The sequence below is a fragment of the Agelaius phoeniceus genome, chromosome 3 (genome assembly GCF_051311805.1).
Source record: "Agelaius phoeniceus isolate bAgePho1 chromosome 3, bAgePho1.hap1, whole genome shotgun sequence".
Lineage (NCBI taxonomy): Eukaryota > Metazoa > Chordata > Aves > Passeriformes > Icteridae > Agelaius > Agelaius phoeniceus.
The window spans coordinates 7,832,480-7,860,380 of NC_135267.1; the positions used below are offsets into that span (position 1 = coordinate 7,832,480).

The 27,901-nt window shown below is 41.0% G+C and overlaps 1 protein-coding gene across 4 annotated transcripts; it reads left to right on the forward strand.

Annotated features, from left to right (window-relative positions):
• On the forward strand, window positions 1-26,998 carry POPDC1 (popeye domain cAMP effector 1). 4 transcript variants are annotated; one of them, XM_054629372.2, is made up of 9 exons: window positions 1-189; window positions 5,105-5,338; window positions 7,520-7,644; window positions 13,366-13,553; window positions 14,457-14,565; window positions 16,529-16,696; window positions 18,956-19,097; window positions 24,070-24,173; window positions 26,684-26,998. In XM_054629372.2, exons 2-8 carry the CDS (start codon window positions 5,116-5,118, stop codon window positions 24,135-24,137), a joined length of 1,023 nt encoding a protein of 340 aa, XP_054485347.1. In that variant the 5' UTR covers window positions 1-189; window positions 5,105-5,115; the 3' UTR covers window positions 24,138-24,173; window positions 26,684-26,998. The 4 variants fall into 4 exon arrangements, with proteins under 4 accessions (XP_054485347.1, XP_054485346.1, XP_077032651.1 ...); XM_054629371.2 differs by lacking the exon at window positions 24,070-24,173; XM_077176536.1 differs by lacking the exons at window positions 24,070-24,173; window positions 26,684-26,998 and adding an exon at window positions 22,294-23,974.
• Window positions 26,999-27,901: the final 903 nt, after the last annotated feature.

The window sequence follows — 27,901 nt, forward strand, 5'->3', positions numbered from 1 at the left end:
AGGCGCCTGCGCGCTGCGGCCGCTCGGTGCCGGTCCCGCTGGCGCCGCCCGCAGCTCCCGCGGCTCCTCTGCCTATTTTAGTCACAGCCGCGGCTCCGTGCCCGCCGCGGGACCGCCAGCGGTGACGAGCGGCAGCCCCGTGCTGTGGCCGTCCTGTCCGGGCGGCCCGGAAAGTTTTCCGCGGGGCAGGTGAGGGGCGCTCCTGCCGTGCGCCGGCGGCACCGCGGGTGGGGGCGCGGCGGGGGCCGGCACCGGCGGGTGTACCGGGGCCGGGGGTGCCGCTCCACCGGCGGCGGCAGGAGGGGTGGGCGCCAGGCTCCGCTGTGAAGCCGCCCGGCCAGCGGGGAGAACGCGCGGTCCCGTCCCTGGTCCCTTGTTCCCTTCGGTCGCTCGCTCTCCTGTGCCCTGCCCGCGGGGAGGAGGGACGGGTTGCAGCTTTCGAAGTGGCTCTTTTGGGGGGAAAGGGACCAGTTGCTCGACTCTTTTCAGTTTTTAAAAATTATTTTCGCGATTGTTTGGTACGAAGGGTGGGTTTGGCGTTCGCGCGTCATGGGCTGAAGTGAAGCTGCGGAGCGCAGAGCGGGGCTGGGCGCGGGCAGCTGCGGGCGCGCTCCCCCCCGGGGGCTCGGGCGCGCTCCCCCCCGGGGGCTCGGGCGCGCTCCCCCCCGGGGGCTCGGGCGCGCTCCCCCCTGGGGGGCTCGGGCGCGCTCCCCCCTGGGGGGCTCGGGCGCGCTCCCCCCCGGGGGGCTCGGGCGCGCTCCCCCCCCGGGGGCTCGGGCGCGCTCCCCCCCCGGGGGCTCGGGCGCGCTCCCCCCCGGGGGCTCGGGCGCGCTCCCCCCCGGGGGCTCGGGCGCGCTCCCCCCCGGGGGCTCGGGCGCGCTCCCCCCCGGGGGCTCGGGGGCCCGGCGCATCCGTGAGCGCTGCAGGCGGAGGGCAGAGCGAGCCCCAGGCGCTCACAGGCTCGGGTCCGCTCCGCTTGGGGCTGCGGGGCTGCGCTGCCGCGGGGGAAGGTTTTCTCACCGTGTGATACTTTGTTGACTATGAAGAATGAACGTGTTGTTAAATTTTCTCTTGATTAAAGTGACCGAAGAGAGTAACAAATTTCTGTAGTTGCTGACGCATTTAATTGAATGTGACTTGCTGCAAGGAGCAAATTGAGCGTACTTTCTCATACCACTTTCCTATTCGTTCTTACTGCATTGTAATAGAGGAAATTGGTAAATTAAACTGTAATTAACTCAGCTATGCTACCTCTAGTAGTTTGTCTTCATAGAAGAATTATTGCCTAAAATATCTCTGCAGCTTCTGTGCTGTAAGTCCATAGAAAAGTAAAGTTCTGCAGGTATAATTAAATTATTTTTTTGAAATTGCATTGACTGTAAAGTTATAGAAACGTACTCAAAGTTATAGAAAACATACTCAAGTTTTAGAAACATACTCAAGTGTGTAGAAACATACTGAAAGATTTAAGAAGCTCAGTTGAATAATGTTGACCAGTAAAGCTGTGGGATATGAATAATCTCAATAAGTGGTAATGACACGAGTGGGACACTCAGCACTGTCCCACTATCAGCTTGGCTGACTGGTTCTCATAGTAGAACCAAATGTTTTACGATTTTCTGCCATGTCTGTCTTCTGTGAATGTTGTTTAGGTATCCATAAAATTCATGCTTTTTTCAAAGCCATATTGGTGTCCCCATATTTGCAGACTAAATCTTTTGGGAATGCTTTTCAGAAGTTTGGTCTCTTGTATAAAGCTGTTGTTGAGTATAGCAAAATCCTAGAGTAAGCTCACCTCATTTATTTTCTGAGAATTTGTATTTTCTGACCTAAGATCATCATGTATTACTTTAACTTTCTATCAAGTTCATGCTCAAAAACAATTAAGAAGCCTTTTTTTAAACTACGCTAATTTCTATTAGGTTCAATATTAAAAAGTCAACGAGTTTTTATTTTTTTTAATATCCTCTTTTTTCCCTCCTCTTTGAACAACAAATTGGCTTGACTTCTCAATCATCTGAATTATAAATTCTTGGTTTGGTAAATCTAAATCCATATGATGGATATATACTGGATATTAAAAAATGCTCTTTTAATGATTTGTCTTATGCCCCATAAAGCTTTTATTTCAGTGGATGCTGTTTTACCCCCAACTTCACAAAATGTTTTGACTATGTTAGTTGTTTTTTTAACTCCTGATATTTATGCATATCTTTGCATTGAAGACTTAAGCATATGACTAAGTAGTGTCGTGCTATATTAATCCTTAGTAGACATAATTACAGTTTTTAAGGCCTGAATCTGTACTTCCAAATTAATTTTTGGCTTTCTGAGGTCACATAAGGTAAAAAATTATAATTGCTTGCTCTTTTATGGAACTGCAGACTTTTCCCTCATTCTTCAGTATTATTTGGCAACAGCAGGTGCTAGGATTAAAGAATTGATCTAAAAATTACGGTGATGTTGTTTTTTGACATTTTGGATATTTGTCTTTCTGGTGTTACCTGTAGACAAGCACTTCAGGTCACAGCTTGTAGCTCTGCCTGTCTGCCTTCTCTCCTGATCCCCAAAACAGCCTCCTAAGTTGAAATTCAGACCCCGTGTCTAAGTCTGTCCTTGTGTCATTTTGCAGGTAGCATCAATCTATTTCCGTCAGCTTTTTAATACCACCATGATGGAGAAGTTCTTGTTTCTGCTGTCTCCAGTATGTCAGGGGAGCTGTAATTATTGTTTGAGTAGTAAGTGAAGTTCGAAGGTATTCATATAAAGACTTTGAGGTAGTAAAGACAAAGCTTATAAAAAACTGGGGGTGGGCAGATTTAGGTTCCTGGGTTCTAATTTAGGCAATCTAGTGGGTAAGCCTGACCTTCAAAAGTGTTAAATGTCCTCTTACGACTGTGGACGCTTTAAATTGCTTGATCAACATTTGGAGAAAGTCCTTCCCATTATTTCAGTTTATGGCTGGTGATTTGTTGCATCAGTGTCTGGGAGAGCAAAGGGAGCAGTGTTTTGGCTGGGCTGCGAGGAGAATGAGATTGTCAGGTGCTGTATATTTAATTTGGTTCATTGGGTTTCCAGTCTTCTAATGTGTGATGCTTTAGAGCTGAGCTGAAAGGGTCAGGTAGCCTCTATTCCCACAGTGGAGCAGTACAAAATTTTGCTAATAAAAATATCAAGCATCTGGAAGGCTGCCTTGATCTGCAATCAGATGTAGCTGAAACTATTTCTTGCAGCCTCTTTTGATGTTGAGCTTCAAGACTTATGCCTGGTTCTGTATCTGTGTGTGAGTTTGGTTGTCTCTACTTGTTCTGTTGGCATTTTAAGTGGTGCTTTTACTGGCACACGACTGGGCAGTGGAAGGCTGAATATAGGTAGAAACTCAGATTGATTTTTTTAAAAGATCTAGAGATCCTGCTGTTCTCGTGTAGGGAGTTTATATTGTTTGGAAACAACAGGAGCACCAGATGAGCTGTGTGTAAGATGAGCACAGACATAGTTATCCAGTTAGCAATTCCCTCCTGTTTATGAGCCCGTTAAAATGCCAGTCCTGCAGCCTCTCATGGGCTCAGGCTTTGGCTCACTGTGTGAGAGGCTTTGTCAGGACACTGAAACTGCTCTAATGACTCTCTTGATGAACTCGTGTGGAAGAGCTGAAAGAAAGTAGGAGTGTATTTGGATAGGCCTGATGTTTGCTAACAGTTAAGTGTCGAGTTTATGATAAACCCCCACATTTTAATTAATCTTTGTGAATAACTAATGTAGGAATGAAAAGAGGAAAGTGATATCTTAAGAAACAAGTGAATAGTGTATTTTGGATTAGATGTTTAGGATTAGTTAATTTTTTTCCTTGAAAATTTTTTCAAACCAGGTAGAGATACACTGCATCTGTGCTAGTGTTTGATCCTGCAGGATGCCTCTGCACATTCTGAAGCATCCCTTAGCTGTGACAGGCTCTGGGCATAGGAGATGAACCATAAGAGAGGGTTGAGGATTTCTTTCTTCCCACTGCTTTCAGAAGGGGTCTAAAACACTGATTAATTTTGAAAACTGTCCAGCTTGCTTAAGCCCTGTACACAGGTCAATCACAAGAAAACAATAAAAGGAAGGGATGAAGAAACTCATTTCACAGGCCAAGAAGCTTATTTCACAGGCCAAGAAACACTCTCAACAGAGGTGCTTCAGAGCATATTCAAGTCTGCAGAAAACAGAGTGTATTAACTGTGACCCAGGATTGTCTGCTGAGCAGATGAATTACATGGCAGCTAGTGATGACATACATCAGGGACGTGCCCTGTCTCTACAGGATTGAATCAAATGCAAATCCCATTGCATTGTATTTTATGGAGCTTGTTGTCTCAATGATGAAGTGCATGTAGTTCATTATGAGACTTACACCCACCTCCATATCATTTCTACTGCTGTGGCAGTGAGAGACCATACATGCCTTGCTGGAAGCAGGGCTCTCCTGTGTTTGGCAGCAGACATCTCTAGGAGCTGTTGTGTTCCTTCAGCTGAGCCCTGCTCTGGGTTCAGGAGACCTTCTGTAGAGCTTGTAGCACTGACTGCAGTTACCCAGAGAGACCAGTTTTAATATTCTAAATAAAGTGCCCCAAAATCTTCCAGTTTCTCCCTTTATTTTGTTTTAATAGTGATTTTTTGTTTTGTATAGGGATTTGCCCACAGATATTTTTCCATTTCATTGAGGCAAAAGCTACATGTGTTATATTTATTATTACAACAACAAAAACATCCTATGTATGTTTAGATTAGAAATAGTCTTTGTCTCAATTTCTCCAGTAGTCCCACACACAAACAAGGGTCTTGCAATCTTGTTCAAACTGTGTAGACCAAGTGATTTCCCTGAAAGACTGGCAGCAGACATAGCAGCCTCTCAGTTTTGGTAGCTATGATTTAGGTGAAAGAGATAGCAAAGCACTACTGAACTATAGACCTAGCTTACCCTTTTAAAGCATTTTTTATATTTTTTTCCATGAATGCTAATGGAAAATATATCTTGGGAAGGGAAAGAATAACCCTAAAATCCATATGTATGTCTACTATATTTCAGTTTAATGCATAGTGAATTTTTTTCCTCTCCTTGCAGGAGTCTCCAAGATGAATACTACAGCAATGAGCCCACTCACTGTTACTCCACTAGGTTTTGTTCCAGACTTAAAAAATTCCACCCTTGATCCTCTCAATGAGACTGCATGTGAAAACTGGAAAGAGATTCATCATCTTGTTTTCCACGTGGCAAACATTTGCTTTGCAGTTGGGCTGGTTATTCCAACTACTTTGAATCTTCATATGATTCTTCTGCGAGGCCTGCTCACCATAGGTAGGAGGATTATTCTGGAAACAGGAGTGTGACACAAATGGCTGGGTTTGACCATTGAGGAGCTGGTCCCTGCAGCTTATAGTGAAATTACTGCCTCTATTAATGGCCATTATGCTCTGATGAAGGTGGTTTTGGTCTAAGACTGGATCTGTTTTGACCTTGATACACCTTTTTTTAGAAAGATTATATTACTCTTGGCTCTTAAAACTTTCTAGAACTGCAATTTGCAAAACCTATGAAGATGTCAGCTTGAAAACAAGTGGACATCATTTATGTCAGATGTAACTGGATGTTTAAAATCCACTTATTTCAAATCAGTTATGTCTGGTCATTAAGACCTTGATTTTAGATTTCAAGTAAGTGCTGGCACTGTGTATTGGCAGATGCATTGCTTAGTGTGTCTGAGGTATGAGAGCTTCTCCTTGAGGAGCTTGCTGTGACCCCAAGTGTTCTTTTAACGTAGGTTCAAGCCAGTGCCACTTGTGGGTCACCAGCATTATTTTCATTGCTGATTTAGAACTGCAGCCTTTTGATGGGGAGTGTATTCTGTGTTCTGATACCAGTTGTGTTTCTTCTGCCACTGTAGGAATCTTGTGACACCAGAATCTGACTTGAGAGGAAAACCTAAATTTGGCATGCTTGAGACTGAGTGAATGTGGTTCAATTTGTAACATTGCAGTCTCACAGCTATTTCAAAGCCTCTGTACCTTGTGTGGGACAAGATCCTTGTGATCAAAGCAGGAATAGTGACTCATTGCAGTGTAAGAAGGATAAATCCAATCCAACAAGAGCATGCTCAAGTATTTTTAAGTGAGTGCTTATTGGCATTATAGTGTGGGTAAATTTTATGATAGAACTATTTGAATTTACAACACTCTTGCATTTTCTATTTTATAGTTATGATAGGGTAACTTCTTAAAACACACTGCATTGGTGACCAAGGATCTGAGCATTGCAAGGCTTTTTGTCTTGCCTTTAAAAGCAAAAGGAGCTCTGCACTTGCTGGGCCTGCCATTTTGATCTGTAGGTCTTGTATGAGCAGATAGGGAATCAGAGTTTTGCAAGCTGGGGTGGCAGCAGGGAGCAGATTTACTCAGTGGGCAGAACGAGTAATGAGGCCTGGTTCCTAGGGACCTGTTCCCTTTTCTTTCACCCTGTCCCACCTCTGTGCTGCTCTGCAATATTGCTGCTCTTCAATACATCCAGATTTCGAATCCTCCTGTGCCTTGCAGTCTAACTATGAAGCAGATCAAGAGTTACTATATTTTGATTTTTCTAATCCATATGCAAGCTCTGCCTCATCAGTTAACAACCCAGACAGACTAGAGAGTACTGAGTTCATTAAGTCAAGGTCATTTTTCAGGAAGAAAGGGAGTAAGAACATTCATTTAGCACTGTCTCCTTTTTGTCTTTGCAGGAAGCTTAAGGGAAAATATAACTGTGACCTCTCCAGCCATCTCTGTTGGATGGTAGGCTCACAGTTATCTGGGAGAGACTCACTAATACATAATCCATCATTTGATAAATATTGTCTTAGTAGGCTGAAAATGAAATCCCTATTCATACATGATGCCTTGTCTTTTAAAACAAGTGTCATTATTCAAAGTAAGGCAACTCAAAAAAGAGTCAGCATTTGGAAATTTTGTCTTTGATGTTACACAGGAGAATTCAGGTTCCTGATATGACCTTGTCACATCAGCAATAATAGTTTCTTTTAATTTTCAAAAATATCTGCATATGACTTTAGGAAGTTTTTATGCAACTCTCCCTTGCTAGTTAGACGTGAACTTCTAGGCCTTTGTCTAATTAATGCAATACAAATTTTTGTGAGCTGCCTGATTTTCCCCCATCTCTTTTCTACTTCATTTCAGTAAAAAAGCATTGTGGAGTGCACCTTTCTGCTTGCCCCATCCTGATCTGAATTACTGTGATTTCAATGAGTATTGCAGTCCCATGTGATAGGGCTGCAGTCTGTCCACCTGCCCTCAGTGCCTGTTTGCAGCACTGCAGTGATTAGCTACTGCTGCATGCCTTCCTCCAGAGAGCTTAACTGTATTAAAGTTCGTAGAATATATTGCTTTTCAGTGTAATTATACTCAGTGGATGTATTCTTGGTGGTTTTCTAGGAATGTTTATTATTTGGTGAAATCTAACTTCTTCTTTTTTTGTTAATTTTTACAGGATGTGCATTATTCATCATTTGGGCTACACTCTATCGTTGTGCCTTGGACATAATGATCTGGAATTCTGTGTTTTTGGTTGTCAACCTTTTGCATTTCATATACCTTGTGTATAAAAGGAGACCGGTAGGTATAACAGATAAATTTCACAAGCACTCTAGTAAGATGCAACAAAGGGAAGTTTTCCCCATTTTTGATGGACAAACCAATGGATTAGTACACATTTTCAGCAGAATACTTTTGTGTTTGGCCCAAAATCACACTCTGGACACACTCTGAAAGTGTGCAACAACTTGTACCAAAAAAAAAAAGAGAAAACAGAACCTACCTGGAAATAAGCTCTTCACCAATTCAACATTGCCTGTGCAAGAAAGCATCTAGGAAATTAGCTGGCAAGGCAGCATGAAGCTTGACTTCTGTCTTGCCTAGGAAGCAGCTTAAAACAAGCTAGACTGATCTGCTAATAGACAATTGTAGATGTGTAGTAAATATTTCTAGTTCAAATTGCTCTTGAAGGGTACTTAAAGGGTAACTTCCTCTTTAGTTACTGAATTTAATTACTAATGCTATTTTTTCAGCCTATTCAATTGATTTATGTCACCATTGAGATGCAGTACATGATGGAACTGCACTGTGTTTCTGCTAGGTGGCCATGGCCATGCTGTCCAGCACACACACAAAATACCAGTTGTGATAAGGGAGATAGATAAGGGAGAGCCAGTGAGGCCAGACTCTACCTACTCTGTAGCTGTCCACTTTAAATATCCCATGCAGGTACTCTAGTTTCTAATATGGGATTAATTTATTTGCAGTCTTTTTCCTCAGCCAAATTAGCATGTTCTACTTCCCTTCAAACCCCCACCAATTAAGCCTTTTTTATAGATCTTGAGGCTTCTAATCTTCTGTCAAATGGGACAGGAAATGGCCACCAAAGTCAGAAATTATTGCAAAATGGAGTGCTTAGCTGATAGAAACCCATTTCCCTGGAAACCAAGCCTTTAATCTTACCTGTATTTTAAAAGTGAATTGTGGCATCCTTAAACATAGGTAATGGTCCTTGAGTTTGTACCTGTCCAACCCTTTCCAAAAATCTAAATCAAAGGTTATTGGTGAGTGAAAAAGCGAAAAGCATCCTGGGAGGATGATGTGCTGGTTTGGGCTTGAGTGAAAAAAGCAACCAAACAAAAAAATCACCCTGCAATGTGTAAATCAATACTGAATGAAGAAGGAAATACATTATTTTGTAATTACAGTTGTCTACTAAAAGCTGTGTTGGCATAGAGTGGGGTACTTTGTGCATTATGGTATAGGTTTCATCCTATTGAAGAGGCAGCTCTTTTCACGAAATCCTCTTATAAATTTGATAGCAGAATTATTTGTAGGAGTTAGGTCAAGTCATAGAAATGATTGAAGTACTCTGTGGGTGGATACAAAAAGAAGGAATTTTGTGAGAATATGAAACTCGACTGATAAACTCAGTCACCAAAGTTGGTAAAAAATTGCATCTAAGAGGGGGAGGGCTGGAGCACCTGCCTTTAACTTTGTTTTCTCTCTCTGTAGCCCTTGCCCAGTGTCAGAGTAACCACAGCAGGACTGAGGTGTTTGGCACTCCCATAAACTGCACTGCTCACACTCTGGCAGGCAACCACAGCGTATAAAAGGGGGCTAAAGGTTAAATTGCATCTGTCCACAACAAGTTGATAAATTGAGTACATGTGTTAAAAAAGGAAGAGGCTCTACCTACAGCAGTGTTTCTCCAATATGGAACACAGGTTCACCCAAAGATTACCATCAGCTGTGCTATGTGACCTGAGCAACTTGAAAGCTTAGCCAAAAATTAGATCTGATAGACTAGCCAGGAAGTGCTGTTTCTTTGCATATTAAGGCTTAATTTCAATAGTCTTCTTTCCATTGAGAAATTACAGTATTTATGAACATTGCATGAAAAATATTATGTTATTTTAATCGCTGTAATGCATATTTTCAGTAATTATTAAAAATATATATTTTAATCTTTGCTGCAAACTATGATCAACACGCATACTTGAAGTGATGCCTGATAGTCACACAGGTCTTTTTAGCTGTCTCACATGCTTATTATAAACCCCAAAGCTGTTTTATTTTTCCTACAAGAGGACAAAGAATAGAGGGGGAAAAACTTAAAACTATTAGGAACTAATTTTTGAATGAGATTTTTCTCTCTGCAGCTATTGTATTGCCCATCTGAATCAGTTTTGGTAATTCTCACAAAAGATCTTTCCAAGGAAAGAAAGGAATGACAGAATAATTACAAGTTAGTCATATTACAAAATGAATAATTGATATGTTTGGTTGTTAAATATTTATTTTATTAAATGGAGCTTGCAAAATCACAGTGAGTTTCTTTTCTGAAATAATCTTCAGTGGTTTTGATTCCTTGGAGCTTTACAAATTTGGCCTTTTTAGTCAGAGTGGAAGCTGATTCTAATCAGTCTGTCTTGGAGTTCTGGCAGCATCCCAGAATATTTCAACCCCTGCTGAAGAAAACATTACACCTACCCATATGGCTTGTTTGGAATATGACCCACGAGCATGACTGGAGGAGCAGTCAGCTGTGCCTGGGAAGGGGGAATGGTCTGTTACAAGGGAGCCCATCTAAAGCAGGGCTCCAGCCTGCAATCTGATCAGTCTTTAAGAAAGTGGCTACACCTGCTTTCCCCTCAAAGCATTACACACTAGAGGAAGATCATGAAACATGAACCATGTGCTAGTTAAGGGATTGGATTAACACTCCAGGGCCAAAATTTGCCCTCGTGTCTGTGTGCCTGGTTTTGGGTTCAGGAGTCTTGGGAGCTACGTAAATTCCTTTTTCAGATGGAAATGTATTTCTTTAAGTTGCAGTGGTCATTTATAGAAAGGTGGAAATTAAATTGGTACAGCTGTTAAAAATGAGGGAGTTCCTGGAGAACATGATGGTAAAACAGTCATCTAGCTTTGTGGGTATGTGGAACATATTTTGAAATCAAACAGCTCAGGACTTAACATAATACAGTTTCTCTTGCATGTTTGTTTTTAATCCTTGTTTTGTCTGTGTAGATGTCCTCTGAGGGATTAAAGATTGTGGCATAAGGAACATACAGGAAGTTCAAAACCTGGATTTCATATGAGTGTAGTTGCTTGTGGAATATTTAACTAGTAATTGATTCAGTGTGAAAGCAGTGTAACTTTAGGTCAGGTGATGCACCCCTGATGTCACACAGCCACAAGAGCTCTTGTCACTGCAAGGCCATTCCTGATAGTCTTGGAATAATGGTGGTGACTGAGAGAAGTGAGTGAGGAACAGAGGAAGCAAATGCCACTCCTTTCCTCAAAAATGGCAAGAAGGAGAACCCAGGGAGCTGCAGCATGGTCAGCCTCAACTTGATCTCTGAAAAGAAGGGATAGATAGTCCTGGAAAACATTTCTATGCACATAGAGCACAAGAAAGTAATCAGGAGTGGTCAGCAAGGATTTACCAAAGGGAAGCCATGCTTAACCAGCCCGATAATAGATGGATAAGAAACTGATTGAATGGTCACCTCCAGAGGGTAATGGTCAAAGGTTCAGAGTTCTGATGGACATCAGTGACAAGTGATGTCCCCCTTGGGTCTGTATTGGGACCAGTGCTATTTAGTGTCTTCATTAATGGCATAGCCAAAGGGATTGAGTGCACCCTCAACAAGTCTACAGGTGACACCAAGTGGAGTTGTTTGACACACCTAAAGGCTGGGATCAGAGGGACTTGGACAAGCTTGAGAAGTGGGCCAATGGAAATGTCATGAAATGTAACATGACCAAGTGCAGAGTGCTGCACTGGGCTGGGGCTACCCCCAGTATCAACAAAGGCTGAGGGATGGACAGATGGAGAGCAGCTCTAGAGAGAAGAACTGGATGAGAGGCTGGACTTGACCTGGCAATGTGCACTCACAGCCACAGAAACCCAGTTGTATCCTAAGCTGCATCAAAAGCAGCATGGCCAGCAGGGTGAGGGAAGTGACTGCTCTGATGAGATCCCACCTGGAGGGCTCTGAGGGCCCGAGCACAGAGATGGAAGAGGTGCTCTGTGAGGAAAGGCTGGGAGAATTGGGCTTGTTCAGCCTGGAAAAGAGAAGGCTTTGGGGTGGCCAGATTGTGGCCTTCCCTACTGGAAGGGAAACCACAAGAAGGATGGAGAGGGACATTTTACAAGGGCATGTAGTGACAGGATAAGGGGGAATGGTTTCAAACTGAGAGTAGGTTTAGATTAGGTATTAGGAAGAAATTCTTCACTGTGTCGGGGGTGAGGCACTGGGGCAGCTTGCCTAGAGAAGCTGTACATGCACAATCCCTAGAAGTTTTCAAGTTCAGGTTGAAGCTCTGATGCTACCTGGTCTCATGGAAGGTGCCCCTGCCCATGGCAGAGGAGTTGGGACTGGGTGATCTTTAAGATCCCTTCCAACCCAAGCCATATTTATGATAACCTTCCATGATGAAATGACTGGCCAGATATGAGAATGGTGAATATCCTCAACCTTAATTTTGGTAGGCTTTTACACCCTGTCTTGTATAAAATCCTGATAGAGAATCTGTTGAAGTGTGGCCTGGAAGAGGACACAGTGAGATGGATTGGAATCTGGCTGAATGGCAGGGCTGAGTGTGGTAATCAGAGGTAGGAAGTCCAGTTGAAGCTGGGTACTACACATATGTTAGTGTGTGGTGTGTAACCTCGAGCCAGTGCCAGTCCCAGTGCTGTTTGACATCTTCATTCATGGTCTGGGTGGTGGGGCATATGTGAACCCTGATGACACAAAACTGTGAGGAGTGGCTGATAGGCCAGAAGGTTGGGAAACCATCTTGAGGGGCCTCAGCAGGCTGGAGAAATGGACCAACAGGAATCTCATGGAGTTCAATAGAAAATGTGGATACTGCACCAGGGAGGAATAAATATGCATCAGCACATGCCATGGAGTGACCAGCTGGAAAGCAGCTTCGTAGAAAAGGACCTGCAGGTCCTGGGGGAAGAGTTGAACATGAGTCAGAAACTTTATCTTTTTTCTGCCATTCTTTCTCGGTTGTTTTTCCTTATTCTCTCTTCTATGTATATTTTTTTTTTTGTCATTATCTGATGCTTATTGTTCTAATTTGTCTTCCTCATGGCAAATATGCAGGCTTTATTCAGGCTGCCTCTGCTTTCAGGAAGGCTGTATTATTGTCTCATCCCCTGCTTCCTTCATTCAGGGAAGACTTCCAGGCTTAGGATTTCAGCCAGCATCCTTTCCCTCATTGCTGCTGCCTGAGTTTGGGTGGGCTCTTAGATGTGGGATGTTCAGCTGGCAATGTTTTTTTGGTCTTTTTTTCCCCTCCCTCACATGTGGTTTCAATATAATTGGTTTGTTTTTCAGGACTTGATTTTCTACTGCAAGTAAGCCAAGAAGCTTAGGGATGAGAGGGGCTCCCAGGAGAGCCTGAGGGATAGCCACAGTGATGTGTGCATGCAGTGTGAAAGACAAACTAATTTTTTTTTCTCTGCATAATTCTTGCCCAAGTTCTTCCTATTCACTATTGCCTCAACAGACATGTCAGAGGGCTCCTTGTGTGTGATTTAATGTGGCACTTGGATGGGACAGCATTCTAAAGCACCAGTATGCCAAACTGGCTCATTTTAGATAAGGTTTTGGTCACCCTATCACAGGCAGTGTTTGTGGATAGACATCACACATTTACCACTTCTTTCCTTGCTTAAGCATAATGCAGCCAAAGATGTCCCTCAAGCTAAAGCTTGTGTGCAGTCTTACTCATTTTTAACTAATGCATCTGTGTTTATTCATCTCTCTTGTTTTTCCAATCTAGATCAAGATAGAGAAGGAACTTAGCAGCCTCTACAAGAGAATGTTTGAACCTCTCCATGTGCCTCCAGAGCTCTTCCAAAGACTAACTGGACAATTCTGCAACATTCAGACTTTGAAGACAGGTCAAGCCTATGCAGCAGAAGATAAAACATCAGTTGATGATAGGCTGAGCATCCTGCTGAAGGGGAAGTAGGTTCTATAAAAGCCTGGGCACAGTTGTATGCTTTGTGTCATGGCTGAATAAATTAGAAAATTTACTGAGGTTGCAATTGTTTGTAGTATGTTATGGTCTATAGTCAAATAGTCTATACTTGCAGTCTATTTTGTGACACCATTTTCAGGTGGCAGTGATATCTCTTACTGGGAGCATATTGTGTATCCACTTACATGTGCAGCTGCATGGATTTTAGTGGGAATTATATTTGTGTAATACCAAAGGCAGTGTCTTGCAAAATAAGCAAGAGATTTGTTTAAGTCTTAGATACCCTAGTCATCCATTCTCAGGTTTTAAGGTTAAAAAATATAGTGCATGAGGGAAGAAGTAGTATGTCTCCAGTAGGATTTAAAACAGCAGACCTTTGGAAATTGATTCATTGCCCTTGTACATGCAAGTAGAGAGGGGCAGGTGCACTGCCCAGAGGCAGACAGAATCCAGGTGAGAAAGGGTAAAACATGCCCATGGCCAGGCTGTAATCTTGAAACTCATGCTAAATTCTGGCCAATATTTTAACCAGTTTCTGTGTACAGCAGCAGTGATGTCAGGCTTCATTGCTTTTCTTACTCATTACCACAAAGCTGCTTACCTAAGGGAAGCCTGATTCTGGTCTGGCTGTGTAACATGACCTTTCTCAGGTTGAATAACAATGTTTTGTGGATACATGCATGTTCATCAATTCTCTATTTGTCTGGCAGCCTGTTCTGCTTGGAATCAGGCAGAAAACAGGGTAGCTCTGGGAGTGGTATTCCAGAAGATGAATGTATTTATTCCTGTTACCTACTGCATTACCACAGTCAGTAGTCCTACCCAATTTTTGATTAAATTAATCAGCCTCCATGAGTTTAAAATGTTGTTTCATGCATTTTTATTTCCAGAATGAAGGTGTCTTATCGAGGGCATTTTCTGCATAATATTTACCCCTGTGCCTTTATAGATTCTCCTGAATTTCGATCAACACAGATGAACCGGGGTGAGAAATTCCAGGTACATTTTGTTTTAAATGTCACTGGACATGAGCTGGTGAGACCATTAAAAAATACAGTATAAATTTGATCAACAGTGAACTATTTGACTTGCATAATTTTGCTGTCCTTCTAGTATAGGTGTTTGAAGATGCACCATGTCAAGAATAACTTTTAAATGCTGCAAAACAGTATTATAATGGTGTGTATTGAGCAGTCTAGCTTTTGCTATTTTATTCTCTTTTACTGTTTCTAAGTCTGTTTTATGTTAGGAGATTGTTCAGGACAAATAATTTAAGAGGCAGTTTTGATGGAAAAAGATGATATGAACAGGTCTCATCAGAGGTTCAAAAAAAGAAAAGGGAAAAAGAACTACTGTAATAATTAAAGTCTAGAAGTTCTGGCACTAGTAATTAGAAATTGGTATTTATAAAAGTGTATTAATACTTCTGTCATTTTGCAATTTGTTAAAGCAACATAAGCTGAGAATTATCTCAGTATTTTGAATAAAAATATTCATATGGGGAACAATAAGGGTATATTTCTCTAGCAGTGTATTTATGCTGGTATATTAAATATATTTAATTATAGTTTGGGGAGGTGGAATACTTTTAGAGAATGGTGTTTTTTCCCATATAAATGGCTATTTTGCTACCTCTTTCTTGATGTTCTTTAGCTAGGTGTGTGTAACAATGACCAGCCTGTGACTGACTGGTGCATCCACACTGCTACCGTGGCAGAAGGGGAGGGAGGCAGAGCAGTGCAGACTCTAAAATCAGTGATTGGTGTCATATGTTCCAGTCGAACGCTGGGCTGAGTGCCAGGGGAGAGACTTGTCCAGATGCACCCACCCTGCAGCACTGGGTCCTCGCACAGCCCGGCTGCGCTCCCGGCACAGCCCCTTCCTCCTGGGTAGGAATCATCGGGCCCTCCCAGGAGAAAAGGGTCGTGCCTCAGCTCCTGCCTGCCTTAGGAGTTACTGTGATCTGGAGCAGTGTGTGTCCTTTATTCGTGGGTTCTGCTGTTACTGCCATGTGAGCACCAACAGCCTTGCAGGAGCACACGGATTCAGTCTTAAGGACCCCATCTGCTGGCAATGCTGGTGAATTCTTCCTCAGCCTGTGGGCTTATATTACAGTCTGTGGAGTTAAAAATCCATGGATATATGACAGTATTTCATTGTTTCTAGGGCCTAACGGATTTTTTAAATTTTTAAAGGATGTAATGTTATCTTGTAAAAGCAGAGAGCACCTGATTTTGATTTCTTCATAGATGCCTGACTCCCCCTTGCAAAACCTGCCCCTGGGTATGACCCGTGTGGGTTTTGGTGTGGCATTGCCCTCTGCTGGCACAGGGGGATGAACCTGGCAAGTCCATCCTCCCGTGAGAGGGGGGCAAAATCCCCTGTAACTACCCAGAACTGGATTATCAATAACTGAGCAAACAGAGCCTTGGCTCAGCTGCTACAGGGTTGTACTTGTGGGATCAGCAGGGCTGACAGTTATAAAAGGAAGGTGGAAATATTTTTTTAAATCACTAAAAACTCTTGGATGGAGACTTTTAGGTGACACCAGTTGTTCCTGTTTGGTGACAGTGATGTAAAATAAAACCAAGCTACATATAGGCCTACTGCAAGTGCTTGTCATCACTATAGGACTGACTTTATAAATAAATTTCCTCTTACATAAATGTTTTTAGGTTTGGGAACTCATGAGAGATTTTCCCCTGTTATTGTCCCCCAGGTTTTCTGTAAAACAAACTGGCTACACATATCAGTTAAAAATATAATGATAATAAATTGCTGAGAATTTTTACATTTGTAAATATCACATTCACAACAAAGAGATACCAAAAATCTTTATGGCTTTAAGAGTTATTTTAACTGGAGTCACAAATAAAATGTAATCACTTCTTTTGAAGCATGTTTAGGTGTGCTCATCTTGAATTTTTAAATGTACTAATTCTGAGCATGTATTTTTTTCCAGGTCACCATTATTGCAGATGATAACTGCAAGTTCCTGTGCTGGTCCAGGGAAAGGCTGACTTTCTTTCTGGAGTCTGAGCCATTTCTTTATGAGATCTTTAAGTACCTTATTGGCAAAGATATTACGAATAAACTTTATTCATTGAATGACCCAACCTTAAATGACAAGGTAAGCAACTTCAAGTTTTGTTTGGAAATTTTCCTCCCACATACAAATGTGTTTTTATTTCAATTTTGAATGCTCTTAAAGCACCTTCTTTTAACTTGCTGCTGTCAGCTACTTAATGCACACTCGTGGCCTTTTAGTGCCAAGGTGTGAGTCAGTGCAACATTTGTGTCAGAAGCAATATTTAACAAAGTTAGCACAGTAATGTACAAGAAAGATGAGTAACTGAGATTCAGAACTGATCAGCTTGTGGAAATATTTCTGCCTAACAATTGGATGTGATGCTAGTAGCTTAAAAGGTGCTTCTCCCTGGATATCCCTTCTCACTAACAAATTAGTGTCTTTGTAAAAAGAAGCTTCAGAGTTTTTCCCTTTAAAAAAATTTCTTACTGGGGGCAAACAATTATGTAATACTGATTGCTAGGAAGAATAATTTCAACATGTCTTTGAGGGTTGCCAGTCCAAAAAAAAAAAAAGCAAACATTATGTTGATATGATGCAGTTAGTGGAAGGAATCATGAAATACATATAAAATATAAATAAATATAATTAAAATATAATTGTTATCTTTATAAATATATAAAACATTAAGTGGTCTGGGTGTACTCATATTCAGGAATATGAATTACCTTGCTTTAGTTTCATTTTGTCTCCTTACTTATTCCTTATCATAATTTCGAAGAATTAGAAAATCCAACAAATTTTTTTCCTCTTTTCACTTAACATCTGCACACTTCATCTTCAGTTTGTACTGAGTCTTTGTTTTTAGTTGCAAAATTCGCATAAATTTAAGATTATTATAGCTGGTTTATTATAGTAAGTTTTGAAAATGTATGTTGTAAAAATTGAATGAGCATTTGGGAAATTTGTATGATCTTATTATTCTTCCTAAAATAAAATTCCTGTTGCATGAGCTCTTCCTACATAACTCGGCAAGAGAATTGTTAAATAAATTCTTAATTTTCCCATTGCCAGCACTCTGTACATATTACCTCTCACAAGCTTCACTTTCAAATATAAATATTATTGGTGTCTTTGATGTCTTTTAACTGTTGTCAATCTCATCAGAAAATGTTGGGGTTGACTTGTGTACATAGGGAAATCAATTGAGTATTGATTATTCATATTCAATATGGTAGTAAGAAGGTAAAACTATCAAATAATTTTTTGTTGGAAAACAGAAAATTATATTTTATTTATTAAAGAGCATATTTATTTTAAAAATATATTTATTTTTAAAAGTGTATTCTATTTTATTAAATATATAAAGTATAATATATTTTATTAATATATATTAATAATAATTTTATTAATATATAAAGTATAATATATTTTATATGATATATATAATATATATTATATTATATATATATATATATATTATATATATAAAGTATAATTTATTTTGTAAGAAAACTTGTGATTTTCTCCTACCTAGAGAGACTTTCACTGGTATTGGGAAAATAGTCATTCTGTTCTGCATGAAATAGGATACTATTTCCTGACTAGTCAAATTCCATAAAGTGGAGTTATCCATTATAGTTTTGTCATTGATTGCTACCTTTCACATACCCCTAAAATAGCATTCTGGCTTGCAGTGATACCTTACAAGGTACAATGTATGGCTTCATATAAATGTTATAGCATAAGGGCTTCTCAGGAAGGCTTCTTAAAGCAAAATAGAAGTTCCTCAGACCATTTGACAGGGAGAAGATAATGCTCACCTGATGCACTTAGGCTGCAGTAGAATCAAGAGCCAAATGGTCATCAACTGGGAAGGAGGGACATTCACCACTTTTCTAACATAATGATATGAAAAGCCAGGAAAATAACCATGCTTCTGTTAAGGTATAAATTGCCTCTATATATAGCACACTGTTTTGTTTAGCAAGGAGGATCAGCTTCATCATAAAGACAACATTTAATTGCAGAGCATCATACTTAAATAATGAATTACCAGATAATAAAACCCAAGCTTTCTGTAAGAAAATACATGAAAATTTCAGTACAAAAGCGATTTGAGATTGAATAATTAATGTGCAGTTTCATACTTGCCAATGTTCCAGTTCCAGTATATTACTGGCATTTTCTATTGTCATTTAAATTGATTTACACTGCATAGAATCTTCTCCTATAACAATTTTCTTGTATAATCATGGCTGAGACCGGAGCATCTATCACAAGGGAAGTGGTAATTTTCCATTTTTATTTTAACTTACTTGATATCTTTTTTTTAAAGTAACCATTTATTTTCTTTTTCAGGCTTCAAAGAAGATTGACCGGCAGCCCAGCCTTTGCTCTCAGCTCTCGGTGATGCAGATGAGGAACAGCATGGCCAGCACCAGTGACAGCGAGGATGGCCTGCAGATGTTCCTTCGTGGGACTTCCTCTGCATCCTCTCTTCGTGAGTGCTCAGGATAGTTTGTGCCAGTTTTGAATATGGCTCAGGTTGACCATTAGAGACACTGCAGAACTCCTGTTGTCCTCTGTGGGAGCAGACTGTAGCTTTTTGGGTGCTGCTGTAGCAGCTAAATTAAGGGACTTAACTACAGGGCAGTCAGATGCATGAGGTTTTGTGTTCTAAATGCAGATACCTCATGTACATACTGGGAAAAGACCACAACATATGTAGTAATAATCTTTGGCATAATATGGAATGTTTATAGTAATGGGGCAAAACTGAAGGTACAGTGCCAGTCACAGTAGTATGTCCTTTGTTCTGTCACTGGTGCTTGTAGAAACTAAAAACCCAAACAAAACATTTTCCCTCAGCAACTTGTGTCCTACTTTTCCTCCTGAGATAGTTTGTATTGGCAGAGGCTGGAGGAATGTGGTATACACCAATATTTTGATGCCATCTGGAAAATCTCCAAGTATCCTGTCAGGCTCTCCTCTGCTGTGCTTTGTATGACAGGACTAGTAGGGAACAGATGAAGTGAGAGAAGAAACTATGTCTGACCTTTTTACTTCTATTCTCTTAATTTATTCCTTTATGAAAACATTCTAAATTATTCTTTCTAGGCTTTTGCTGTCATTTGTTTTTAGATCATCTGAATTTAAACATTAACATTAGCCTGAATTCTGAAAGCAGTGTTTGAATAAAAAAGCCCCAGAAGATTCTCTATTTTTGCATTTGGCATAAGCTGTTAGTTTAACAGCATTTAAAAGGATCATATAGGATTATTTATTTTGATTTTGTAAATATTATTTTTTAGTGATTTGAATTCAAATATATGAGAAAAAAACCACTGTTATTGTTATTTATTATATGTTATTTGTTATGGTTGAAGTCTCTGTTAAGAGGAGGAAATATTTTCAAATATTTGCATCTTTCTGTTTAATTATCTGTTTTCCATTGTGTTCCTCACAGTTCTCATCCAGTAATACCTTCAGACCTGGGGGCCTATCTGGTTTTACTCCTTAACATTGGTGTAGTCTGCATGCCCAGATAGATGGAAGAAAAAGCCCTGCTAATGCTTCACCCTACTAGAACATCAAGGGTGACATCTGGGATATAGTTTGATGAAAATTCCAGTGCTGTTTTCTTTTTCTCCCATGTTCGCTGCAAGGACATTCAGAGGTAGTTGAGGTAGTGAGAGACCTCTGGACATTATCAGGTCCAGCCTCATGTCCAAAGCAATATCAACTAGAGCAGGGCCATGTCCAGTGAAGATTAGAATATTTCCAAGCTGGAAGATTTTCCAGCCTCCCTGGGCAACTTGTTCCAGGGACTTACCACCCCCACAGTGAAAAAATTTTCCTTATTGCAACTCATGCTTGTTTTCCTTCTTTCTTTAGTGCATGCCTCTGAGAAGAGTCTGGCTCTCTCTTCTATGTTGCCTTCCATTAGGTAGCCAAAGACAAGAGTCAGAAGCCCTGGGAGCCTTCTGTTCCTAAGGCTGAACACACCCAGCTCCTGCAGCCTCTCCATCACTGCTCCAGCCTCTGGAGTTGCACTCTGCTGCTCTTGCTCCAGTATGTCCATGTCTTTCTTGTACAGGGAGGCACAAAACTGATGCAGCACTCCAGATCCTGGCTCACAATTGCCAGATGGAGAGGATTAATCTCTTCCATTGACCTGCTGGCTATGTTCTTGCTTATATGGTTCAATATATGCTGCTAATGTGGCCCAATATATGAATGGCACACTTCACTGCAGGGGCACTCTGCTGACTCGTGTTCCATTTTGTGTCCACCACAGTATGTTCTGCAAAGCTGCTTTCCAGCCAGCTGGGGCCTAGGCTGTGATGCTGTGTAGGTGTGTCATGTCCCGGGTTCAGGGATTTGTCTTTCATGAACTTGTTGTTTTTGTCAGTTCTTTTCTCTTTTTCCAATGGCCTGTCCAGACTCACTGCCCTACCCTTTGGCCTGTCAGCAGTTTCCCCCACTACCTGGCTTTTGTCTGTGAATTTGGCAGGAGTGCATTCCCTCCCATCAACCAGGTCATTCATATCTTGATTATTACAGGCCTTGGCCCTTGAGAACACTGCTGGTAACCAACCACCTGACAGCTGGATTTTGTACTGCTGCTCACCACCCTGTGAACTTGGCAGTACAGCAGATTTTCCACCAAAGCTATAGTCCCATCTACCCAGTCTGTTTCCCATTTGTCTGGAAGGACCCAGTGGCAGAGCTGTGGAGGGCTGTGCTACCATCCATGTAACCAGCATCCCCTGGACTCCATTCATACACAGAGGCCATCATCTCACCACCAAAGGTGGAAGGTGGCCAGAGTGGTCAGATGCAATCAACATCCGTGATGGCTTCCCCAGTCACCTTCCCATCCCTTGTGTGCTTGTGGGCATGGCTTCCAGGAAGACAAGCTCCATAATCTTCCTGGGAAATGAATTTAGACTATTAGGCCTGGGTGTTCCATCTTGCCCTTCATTAAAATGGCTGTGATGTTGGCATTTCTATTTGTGTCCCCTGACTTCAATCACTTTTCCAGGATGATAGAGGGGGCCTTGCAGTTGTATCAGCCAATGCTTGGCACCCTTGGATGCAGCCCATGTGGTTCCACAATCTTGTGTTCACCCTGTGGACTTGAGGTGCTCCTAATTCAGTCCAGGTTTCCTGTTGGTCAAACATCACTCTCTGTCTCTCCCTCTGGATGCAGAGTCCCAACAAGCCTCAGGACAAACCTCTAAAGAAAAAACTCAAACCAAAAATGTTACTGAATGTCTCAGACTTTTTCATGTTCCTGTGTCCTGTGCATTACTGAACTCTCGCCTTGCAGTTACCCTGGTCTTTCTTTTCTTGCTGATTTATTTGTAGATGCCTTTCTTGTTGCCCTTCACTAGATCCTGGTCTAGCTGAGGTTTAGCTTCCCTCATTTCATCACCACATGCTTGGGCCATGGTTCTGTGTTTCCTCCAAGGAGCTCATCCCCACTTACACTTTGTGTGTGTCTGTTTGAGATCTGTCAGAACTTTCCTATTCATCTATGCCAGCCTTCTACCATGCTTGCTCAGCTTTTTGTGCACTGGAATGGTCTGTCCTTGCAGGCCTTGTCCCATGAGCTCCTGCCAAGTAAAACCCTGAGCAAGCCACAGTCCCCTGTCCTGTAAGGTTGTAATTCAACTATTTGTCTTGCCACTCAGTATCTTAAACTCCACCAGCTCCTGGACACTGCAACCAAGATTGCCAGCAGCCTTCAGCTCCCTGATGAGTTCTTCCTTGTTCATCAGTGACAGGTCCAGCAGAGCACCTTCCCTAGCTGACTCATCAATCATGAAGGAATTGTCTGCTACCTTCCAGAGATCTCCTGGACTGCCTGCTCCCAGCCCTGTTGCCTTTCCACCAGATCCCAGGCTGGTTAAAACTCCTTGGAGCACCAAGGCCTGTGATCCAGTTGTTGAAAGAAGGAAGGCTCCCTTCTCCTTGCTCTTCTTGATCAGGCAGCCTGTAGAGATTCCTGCTGTGAAGTCTCCTGTGTTGGTCTGTTCTCTGATCTTTGCCTTTAAACCCTCGAGTGGCTTTTCACCTGTTCCACACACAGCAAAGTTCTGTGAAATTGAAGCCACTCCTTTGCATGGAGAGCCTTTGGGTGAACTTGCACACTCAGAAACTGTAAAACTGTGTTTGTGTGATTGGTTAGAATTAAAGTGTCTCTTTCAGGCTTAACAGCAAAACTCTTACACCAGTATTTCAGCTTTGGGAGAAAGTACTTGAAATGCATGACAAGTTCAGCTGTAATTGTATAAATCTGCAAGATGCACTTGTGCTTAGCACATACTTGATAAATACACCTTTCTCTGTTGTACTTTTCCTTGGTTTATGTACCTTTTTTTTGGTATAGAGGGTGTGCTTTACCCAAGAGAAGGGGTTTATGTGTCTTTTATGTTCAGAAATTCCTCAGCCCAGCTGAGCCAGCAGCCTCCCAAGTCCAACACTTTCCCTTACTTTTGGGGAGGCAGAGGAATTGCCCCTATACCATTGCACACACGACTCAGAAAGTATTGTTATTTATTTCTTCTTTCTATTTTGATTGTGAAATTTCTGACTTCTGTGAAACGTTTGTTCATCTCCTCGAACTGTAATGCTTCAATCTCTGTTTTTGCCAAAATAGTTTGTTAGTTATTCCTGGGTACTGTCATTGCCAATGATGGGGTTGCTACCAAGGTGAGCTCTGCTTAAAGATTTGTATTCAGTGTGGATTGCGGCCACATGTGCACTTTTTTCAGATCACAAAACTGAAAAAAAAAATCTGCCATTTGCCTTGTCACTGATGTGTTTTGAAAAATCTTCTGCTGGGTGCTCTCAGTGCAACAGCTGGGGTATTTTTTGTCTGTTTTTTAAAGATTTACTATAAGGCACATTCTGAGGCTTGCAGTTCCAGTGCTGTTCCCTGGATCCTCCTTCTACAGGCATACATTTGTTAATTTAGAACAAGAAAACACAATCCAAAATCCTCAAAATATTTTGTGAGAAACATATGGAAATGTGATTTTTTTTTCTTTTTATAAAATTAGAATAAAAAATGAATGAAGGGAACTTACCTGTACAGGAACTCTATAGGAATACTGTTTTGCCATTGCTAGGTGATTGTTGTGTGGACAAAGCCTCCCACTACAAATACAACTTTGACTACTATAATCCAAATAAGTTTTCTTCCCCTAATTTCCATATTCTTGAAAAAATGAGTATTTATATTTTTGTATAATCCTATCTTTTTTAATTATGCATTTATCAGTGCTATGAATTATAAACTTTGACTCATTTTCTCATGAAATTAATATTAATCCTATTTCAAAGTGTTTAGTAATAAAAGGGTTAAAATTACTAATTAGTAGGTCCCAAGCTACAATTACTAACAAAAGTATGTTTTTAGTTTAATTAATTAAGAAACCCAACTAACTGTTTGCTTTTATATTAAGGAAATAACCAACAAGAATTCTATAATGCTTACGGAGTGAGTCGTTTGCAGCATGATGTTTTCTGTTGATAACATCACATTAACTCAGCAGGCATCCTCAAAAAGGTATTAAAGTGGGGTTTGTTTATCATGTGACACTTGTGCTTGACATCCATGGTCCATCTGTATGTAATTCATTAGTAAGTGAAATACTGGTATCCTTTTTTCCAGAATTTGAGTTAACCAAAATAGTTTAACCTGATCACAAGCTTAGTTTCACCTGAATGTCAGTCCTTTAAATAATATTTTGATATTAGTTTCTATTCTGTAAAACTATTTCTTGACAGCCATTCACATATTTATTAGAGATACAGTCTCTTTTTCTGTGGTACTTGTTTTAGACATCTCAGATTTGCTGGTGTGTCCATCTGTATTTGTTAACTTCTAAGCTGAGCAGGAATGTAAAAGGTTTTGGTTTGGTAATGCTTTTAGTGGTATTATCAAATTATATGCTCCCTGCTTGTGGTTGAAGGCAGGATTGGATTTCACAGGAATTTTAATATGTATTTTGGTTTAGGCCCACAAGAAAGAGCAACAAAATGTAGTGAAAGGAAGGTCTGACTCAGTCACTTGAACGTCTGTCCAGCACTGGATAATGGCATCAGTAGACAAAATTTTGTATTTGGAGCAAATAAGAGCATGTCTTTGAAACAAACAGGCTGAGCTAATTAGACCTTATATTGAATCCTGTAGTATAAACTTATGGCCACTTACTCCTGTTTTCTGGAGAGAATTAACTGGCTTTAAACAGAAGAAAACCATTTAAAAAATAACAATAAACTACACTGAAACAAAGATCTACAAAAGAATGAAGCTGGAACTGTAACTCAGCATTTTCAGCACCCTTTTTCCTTTGGGTGTCTCCCAGAAAAGCCAATTTTGTATCCAAATGTACCAATAGACGTTGGGTGGGGCACATTAGCCAATTAATTGATGCAGGTATCCTTTGCTTAGGCCATAAAACACATCTGTCTGGGAAGAAATGTTTCATAATTTCAGTGTCTAAAAATGTGCTTGAGTAACCCTGTGTTGTGGCAGTTTCAGTAATTTTTGAATCTCAAAAGAAAACATTAATACATTTTTAACATAAAAAGTTCTGAAACGCCAATTCCAAACAGTCTCTTTGTGAAAGTGACTTAAAAATGCATTAGTGTTGTAACTTGCTGCTGTTGCCTGTGTCTGTATAGTTCTCTGTGTGTAACACACACAGTGTAAATGTGATCCAGTTCAGTGTAAATGAGTCTTTGCTCATAAGTGGGCTCCCTTAACACAGCACTTTACTGTATATCTGATAAACATTTCTTAAAAATAAGAGTGTGTTACAGCTATCAGTATTTTTTTCAAGAATATTTAAATTTTTAGCTTGTATGCAAACAGTCTGTTAGCATGGCCTTTATCTCTTGTTGTTTTCTTCTCAAATGGGATTTCAGAGATTTCCATAATCTTTTTGGTCATCATATACTAGCTGTTTGCAACCTCATACTGTTGTGGTGGTCTAAGTCTACAAGAGGGTACTGAGAAAAATACATGTCCAAGTGTAGATTCTATTTCAGAATGAACAATGGAAAACAGAACTGTTCAGCTGATGATTCAAAGGAGTTCTCTGGTTTGACCCCTCATACTGAAAATTTAACTGCAATAGAGGTAGTTTGCACAAAAACTCCATTTAATGTCTTGACAGGGATAGCTGTGGTGTGAGCCCTGCTCTGGCAGACAAGTTGCTGCCTTTCTAAAAGGTAGTTTTGTTGCAGTGAGATTTATGTGGCCTTTGCCTGTAAATCTTGTTTTCTCTGTGGTTGTTTATGGGGGTATAAATCTTGTATAAGTTTTACATATCATGCTGTGTAAAACTTACGAGGATGTGTCAGAGGAGGTTTAGGTCAGCTTTTAGGATAAGGCTCTTCACCCAGGGGGTGGTTGGGTAGGCTCCCCAGGGAAGTGGTCACAGCACCAGGCTTGGCAGAGTTTGAGAGTGTTGTGTCTGTGTCTGGACAATGCTCTCAGGCACATGGTGTGACTCTTGGGATGTCCTGCACAGGACCATGAGCTGGACTTGATCCTGATGAGTCCCTTCCAACTCAGCCCATTCTATGACTTAATGCTTTAAAGGCAGTTGTAGCTTTGATGATGTGCCCATCCAAGGTTTGCCCAGGGCTCTGAGGAGCCTTCCCTGCAGCCAGGCCAGTGTGCAGATGTACACACCCTTTGTACCCAGGGCAGCCACTCGTGTTGCTGTGGCTGAATGGAGGAGGGTCAGTGTGTGAGTGTAAGGGTGAGAAAATGATCTCTGGGGAACAAGCAGGGGCACCCCCTGCACTTGGGGTTTGCTCTGAACTTGGGGAGAATGCTGTGTCTGTGGTTAGCAGCAGGCACTGCTGGTTCATAGCAGTGTGGCTGTTCCATGTCTAGAATTTCCTGGTGCCTCTGGCCAGATAACAAAGAAACCTTCACTTAGAAATCCTCCCATGAAGCAACTGGGGCAGGATCATCAGATTGTGTCCACTTTGTCACAGATAGGTCTGTGTAGCAGGTGTGTGTTGTTAAATTAACTGGTAATTCCTTTGTACCTGTGACAGGCCCGGGCCGCACATCTCCCTACCTGAGAACTTCAGCAAAGATGAAGCCCATAGAGGAAAGTGTTGAAGATGATGTCTTTGAAGCACCATCTGCTGAAAAGCTCGAGCTCCAGCGGCTGCCTTAAACAGTTGTGTCCTCAGCTGTGCCAGAGCTTGCACAAAGCTCCAGTGCAACAGGAGGGAGCTGAATTTGGGAGGAATCTGAAAAGCTAAGCCCACCTCTCCATGTTTGAATTTACTGCAGCATATGCCAGTGGTTTCTAGATGGAAATGTCGTGTTTTATTTTACTTCTAAATAAAATCAATAAAAACTTGTGTGGGTTTTCTGTTGCTTCTTTTTGGTTGCTTTATTTCTACTTTGACTTTTGACAATTTAGTATTGTGTTGCTGACTAGCTGGAAATTTCTAGACTTACCTGGTGGAGAATATCCCATTTCATTTACAATATGTTCCTTTGAAACCTGTGTCTTAGTGTTTTAGTGGGAGATTTTGAAAGTGTTTCCAAAGCTGTGTTGCTGTTACCAGCCATCATTGTTGTGTCAGTCTCATGTGAAAAACACACTCAGTCTTCTGCCTCATTTTTTTTAAGGTATTTGCCTTTAGTGTTTCCCAGTCTCAGTCTTGACTCCACAATTGTAGTAATGACTTCAATTTTAGTTTTTATTGGCCAAAGATTTAAACTTAATGCTGCCATTTCAACCTTAACTTTTTCTACTTTAGGCAACTGTATTATCCTGAGCTTCACAATTTTCCTTAGCTTATCCATGGACTGACTGAGCTGTTCTGAATTAATCTTCCCCCAAAGAGGCACACAAATGACACTTGATATAGGAAATTCTGTTCAAACCCCAAAATGGGGTAGCTGCAAGTTTAGTAAAGCCCAGTCTCATAAAGGGAGGCATTGGGAAGATTTTATAGGAGGCACTTGTAGCAGTCCTGCCTGTGATATGTGCAGACATGTAGATGGTAGTGGTACTACTTAGCTTTGACAAATCTTGAAAATCATGGAGCAAATAGTAGATTTTAACTAAATATAACAAAAAGCAGCTACTACTCCTTTTATTGAATTGCACAAAATTGATACATAGAATAATAGATGTTTGGTGTCAACTCTCTAGCAATTAGAAGTGTCATAGTCTGGGGTTTTTTTGTTTATATAATTCCCTACTGTTTCTAGAATTTATCTTGACAGAGCTTCTTTGAATAAACCTGCATCCA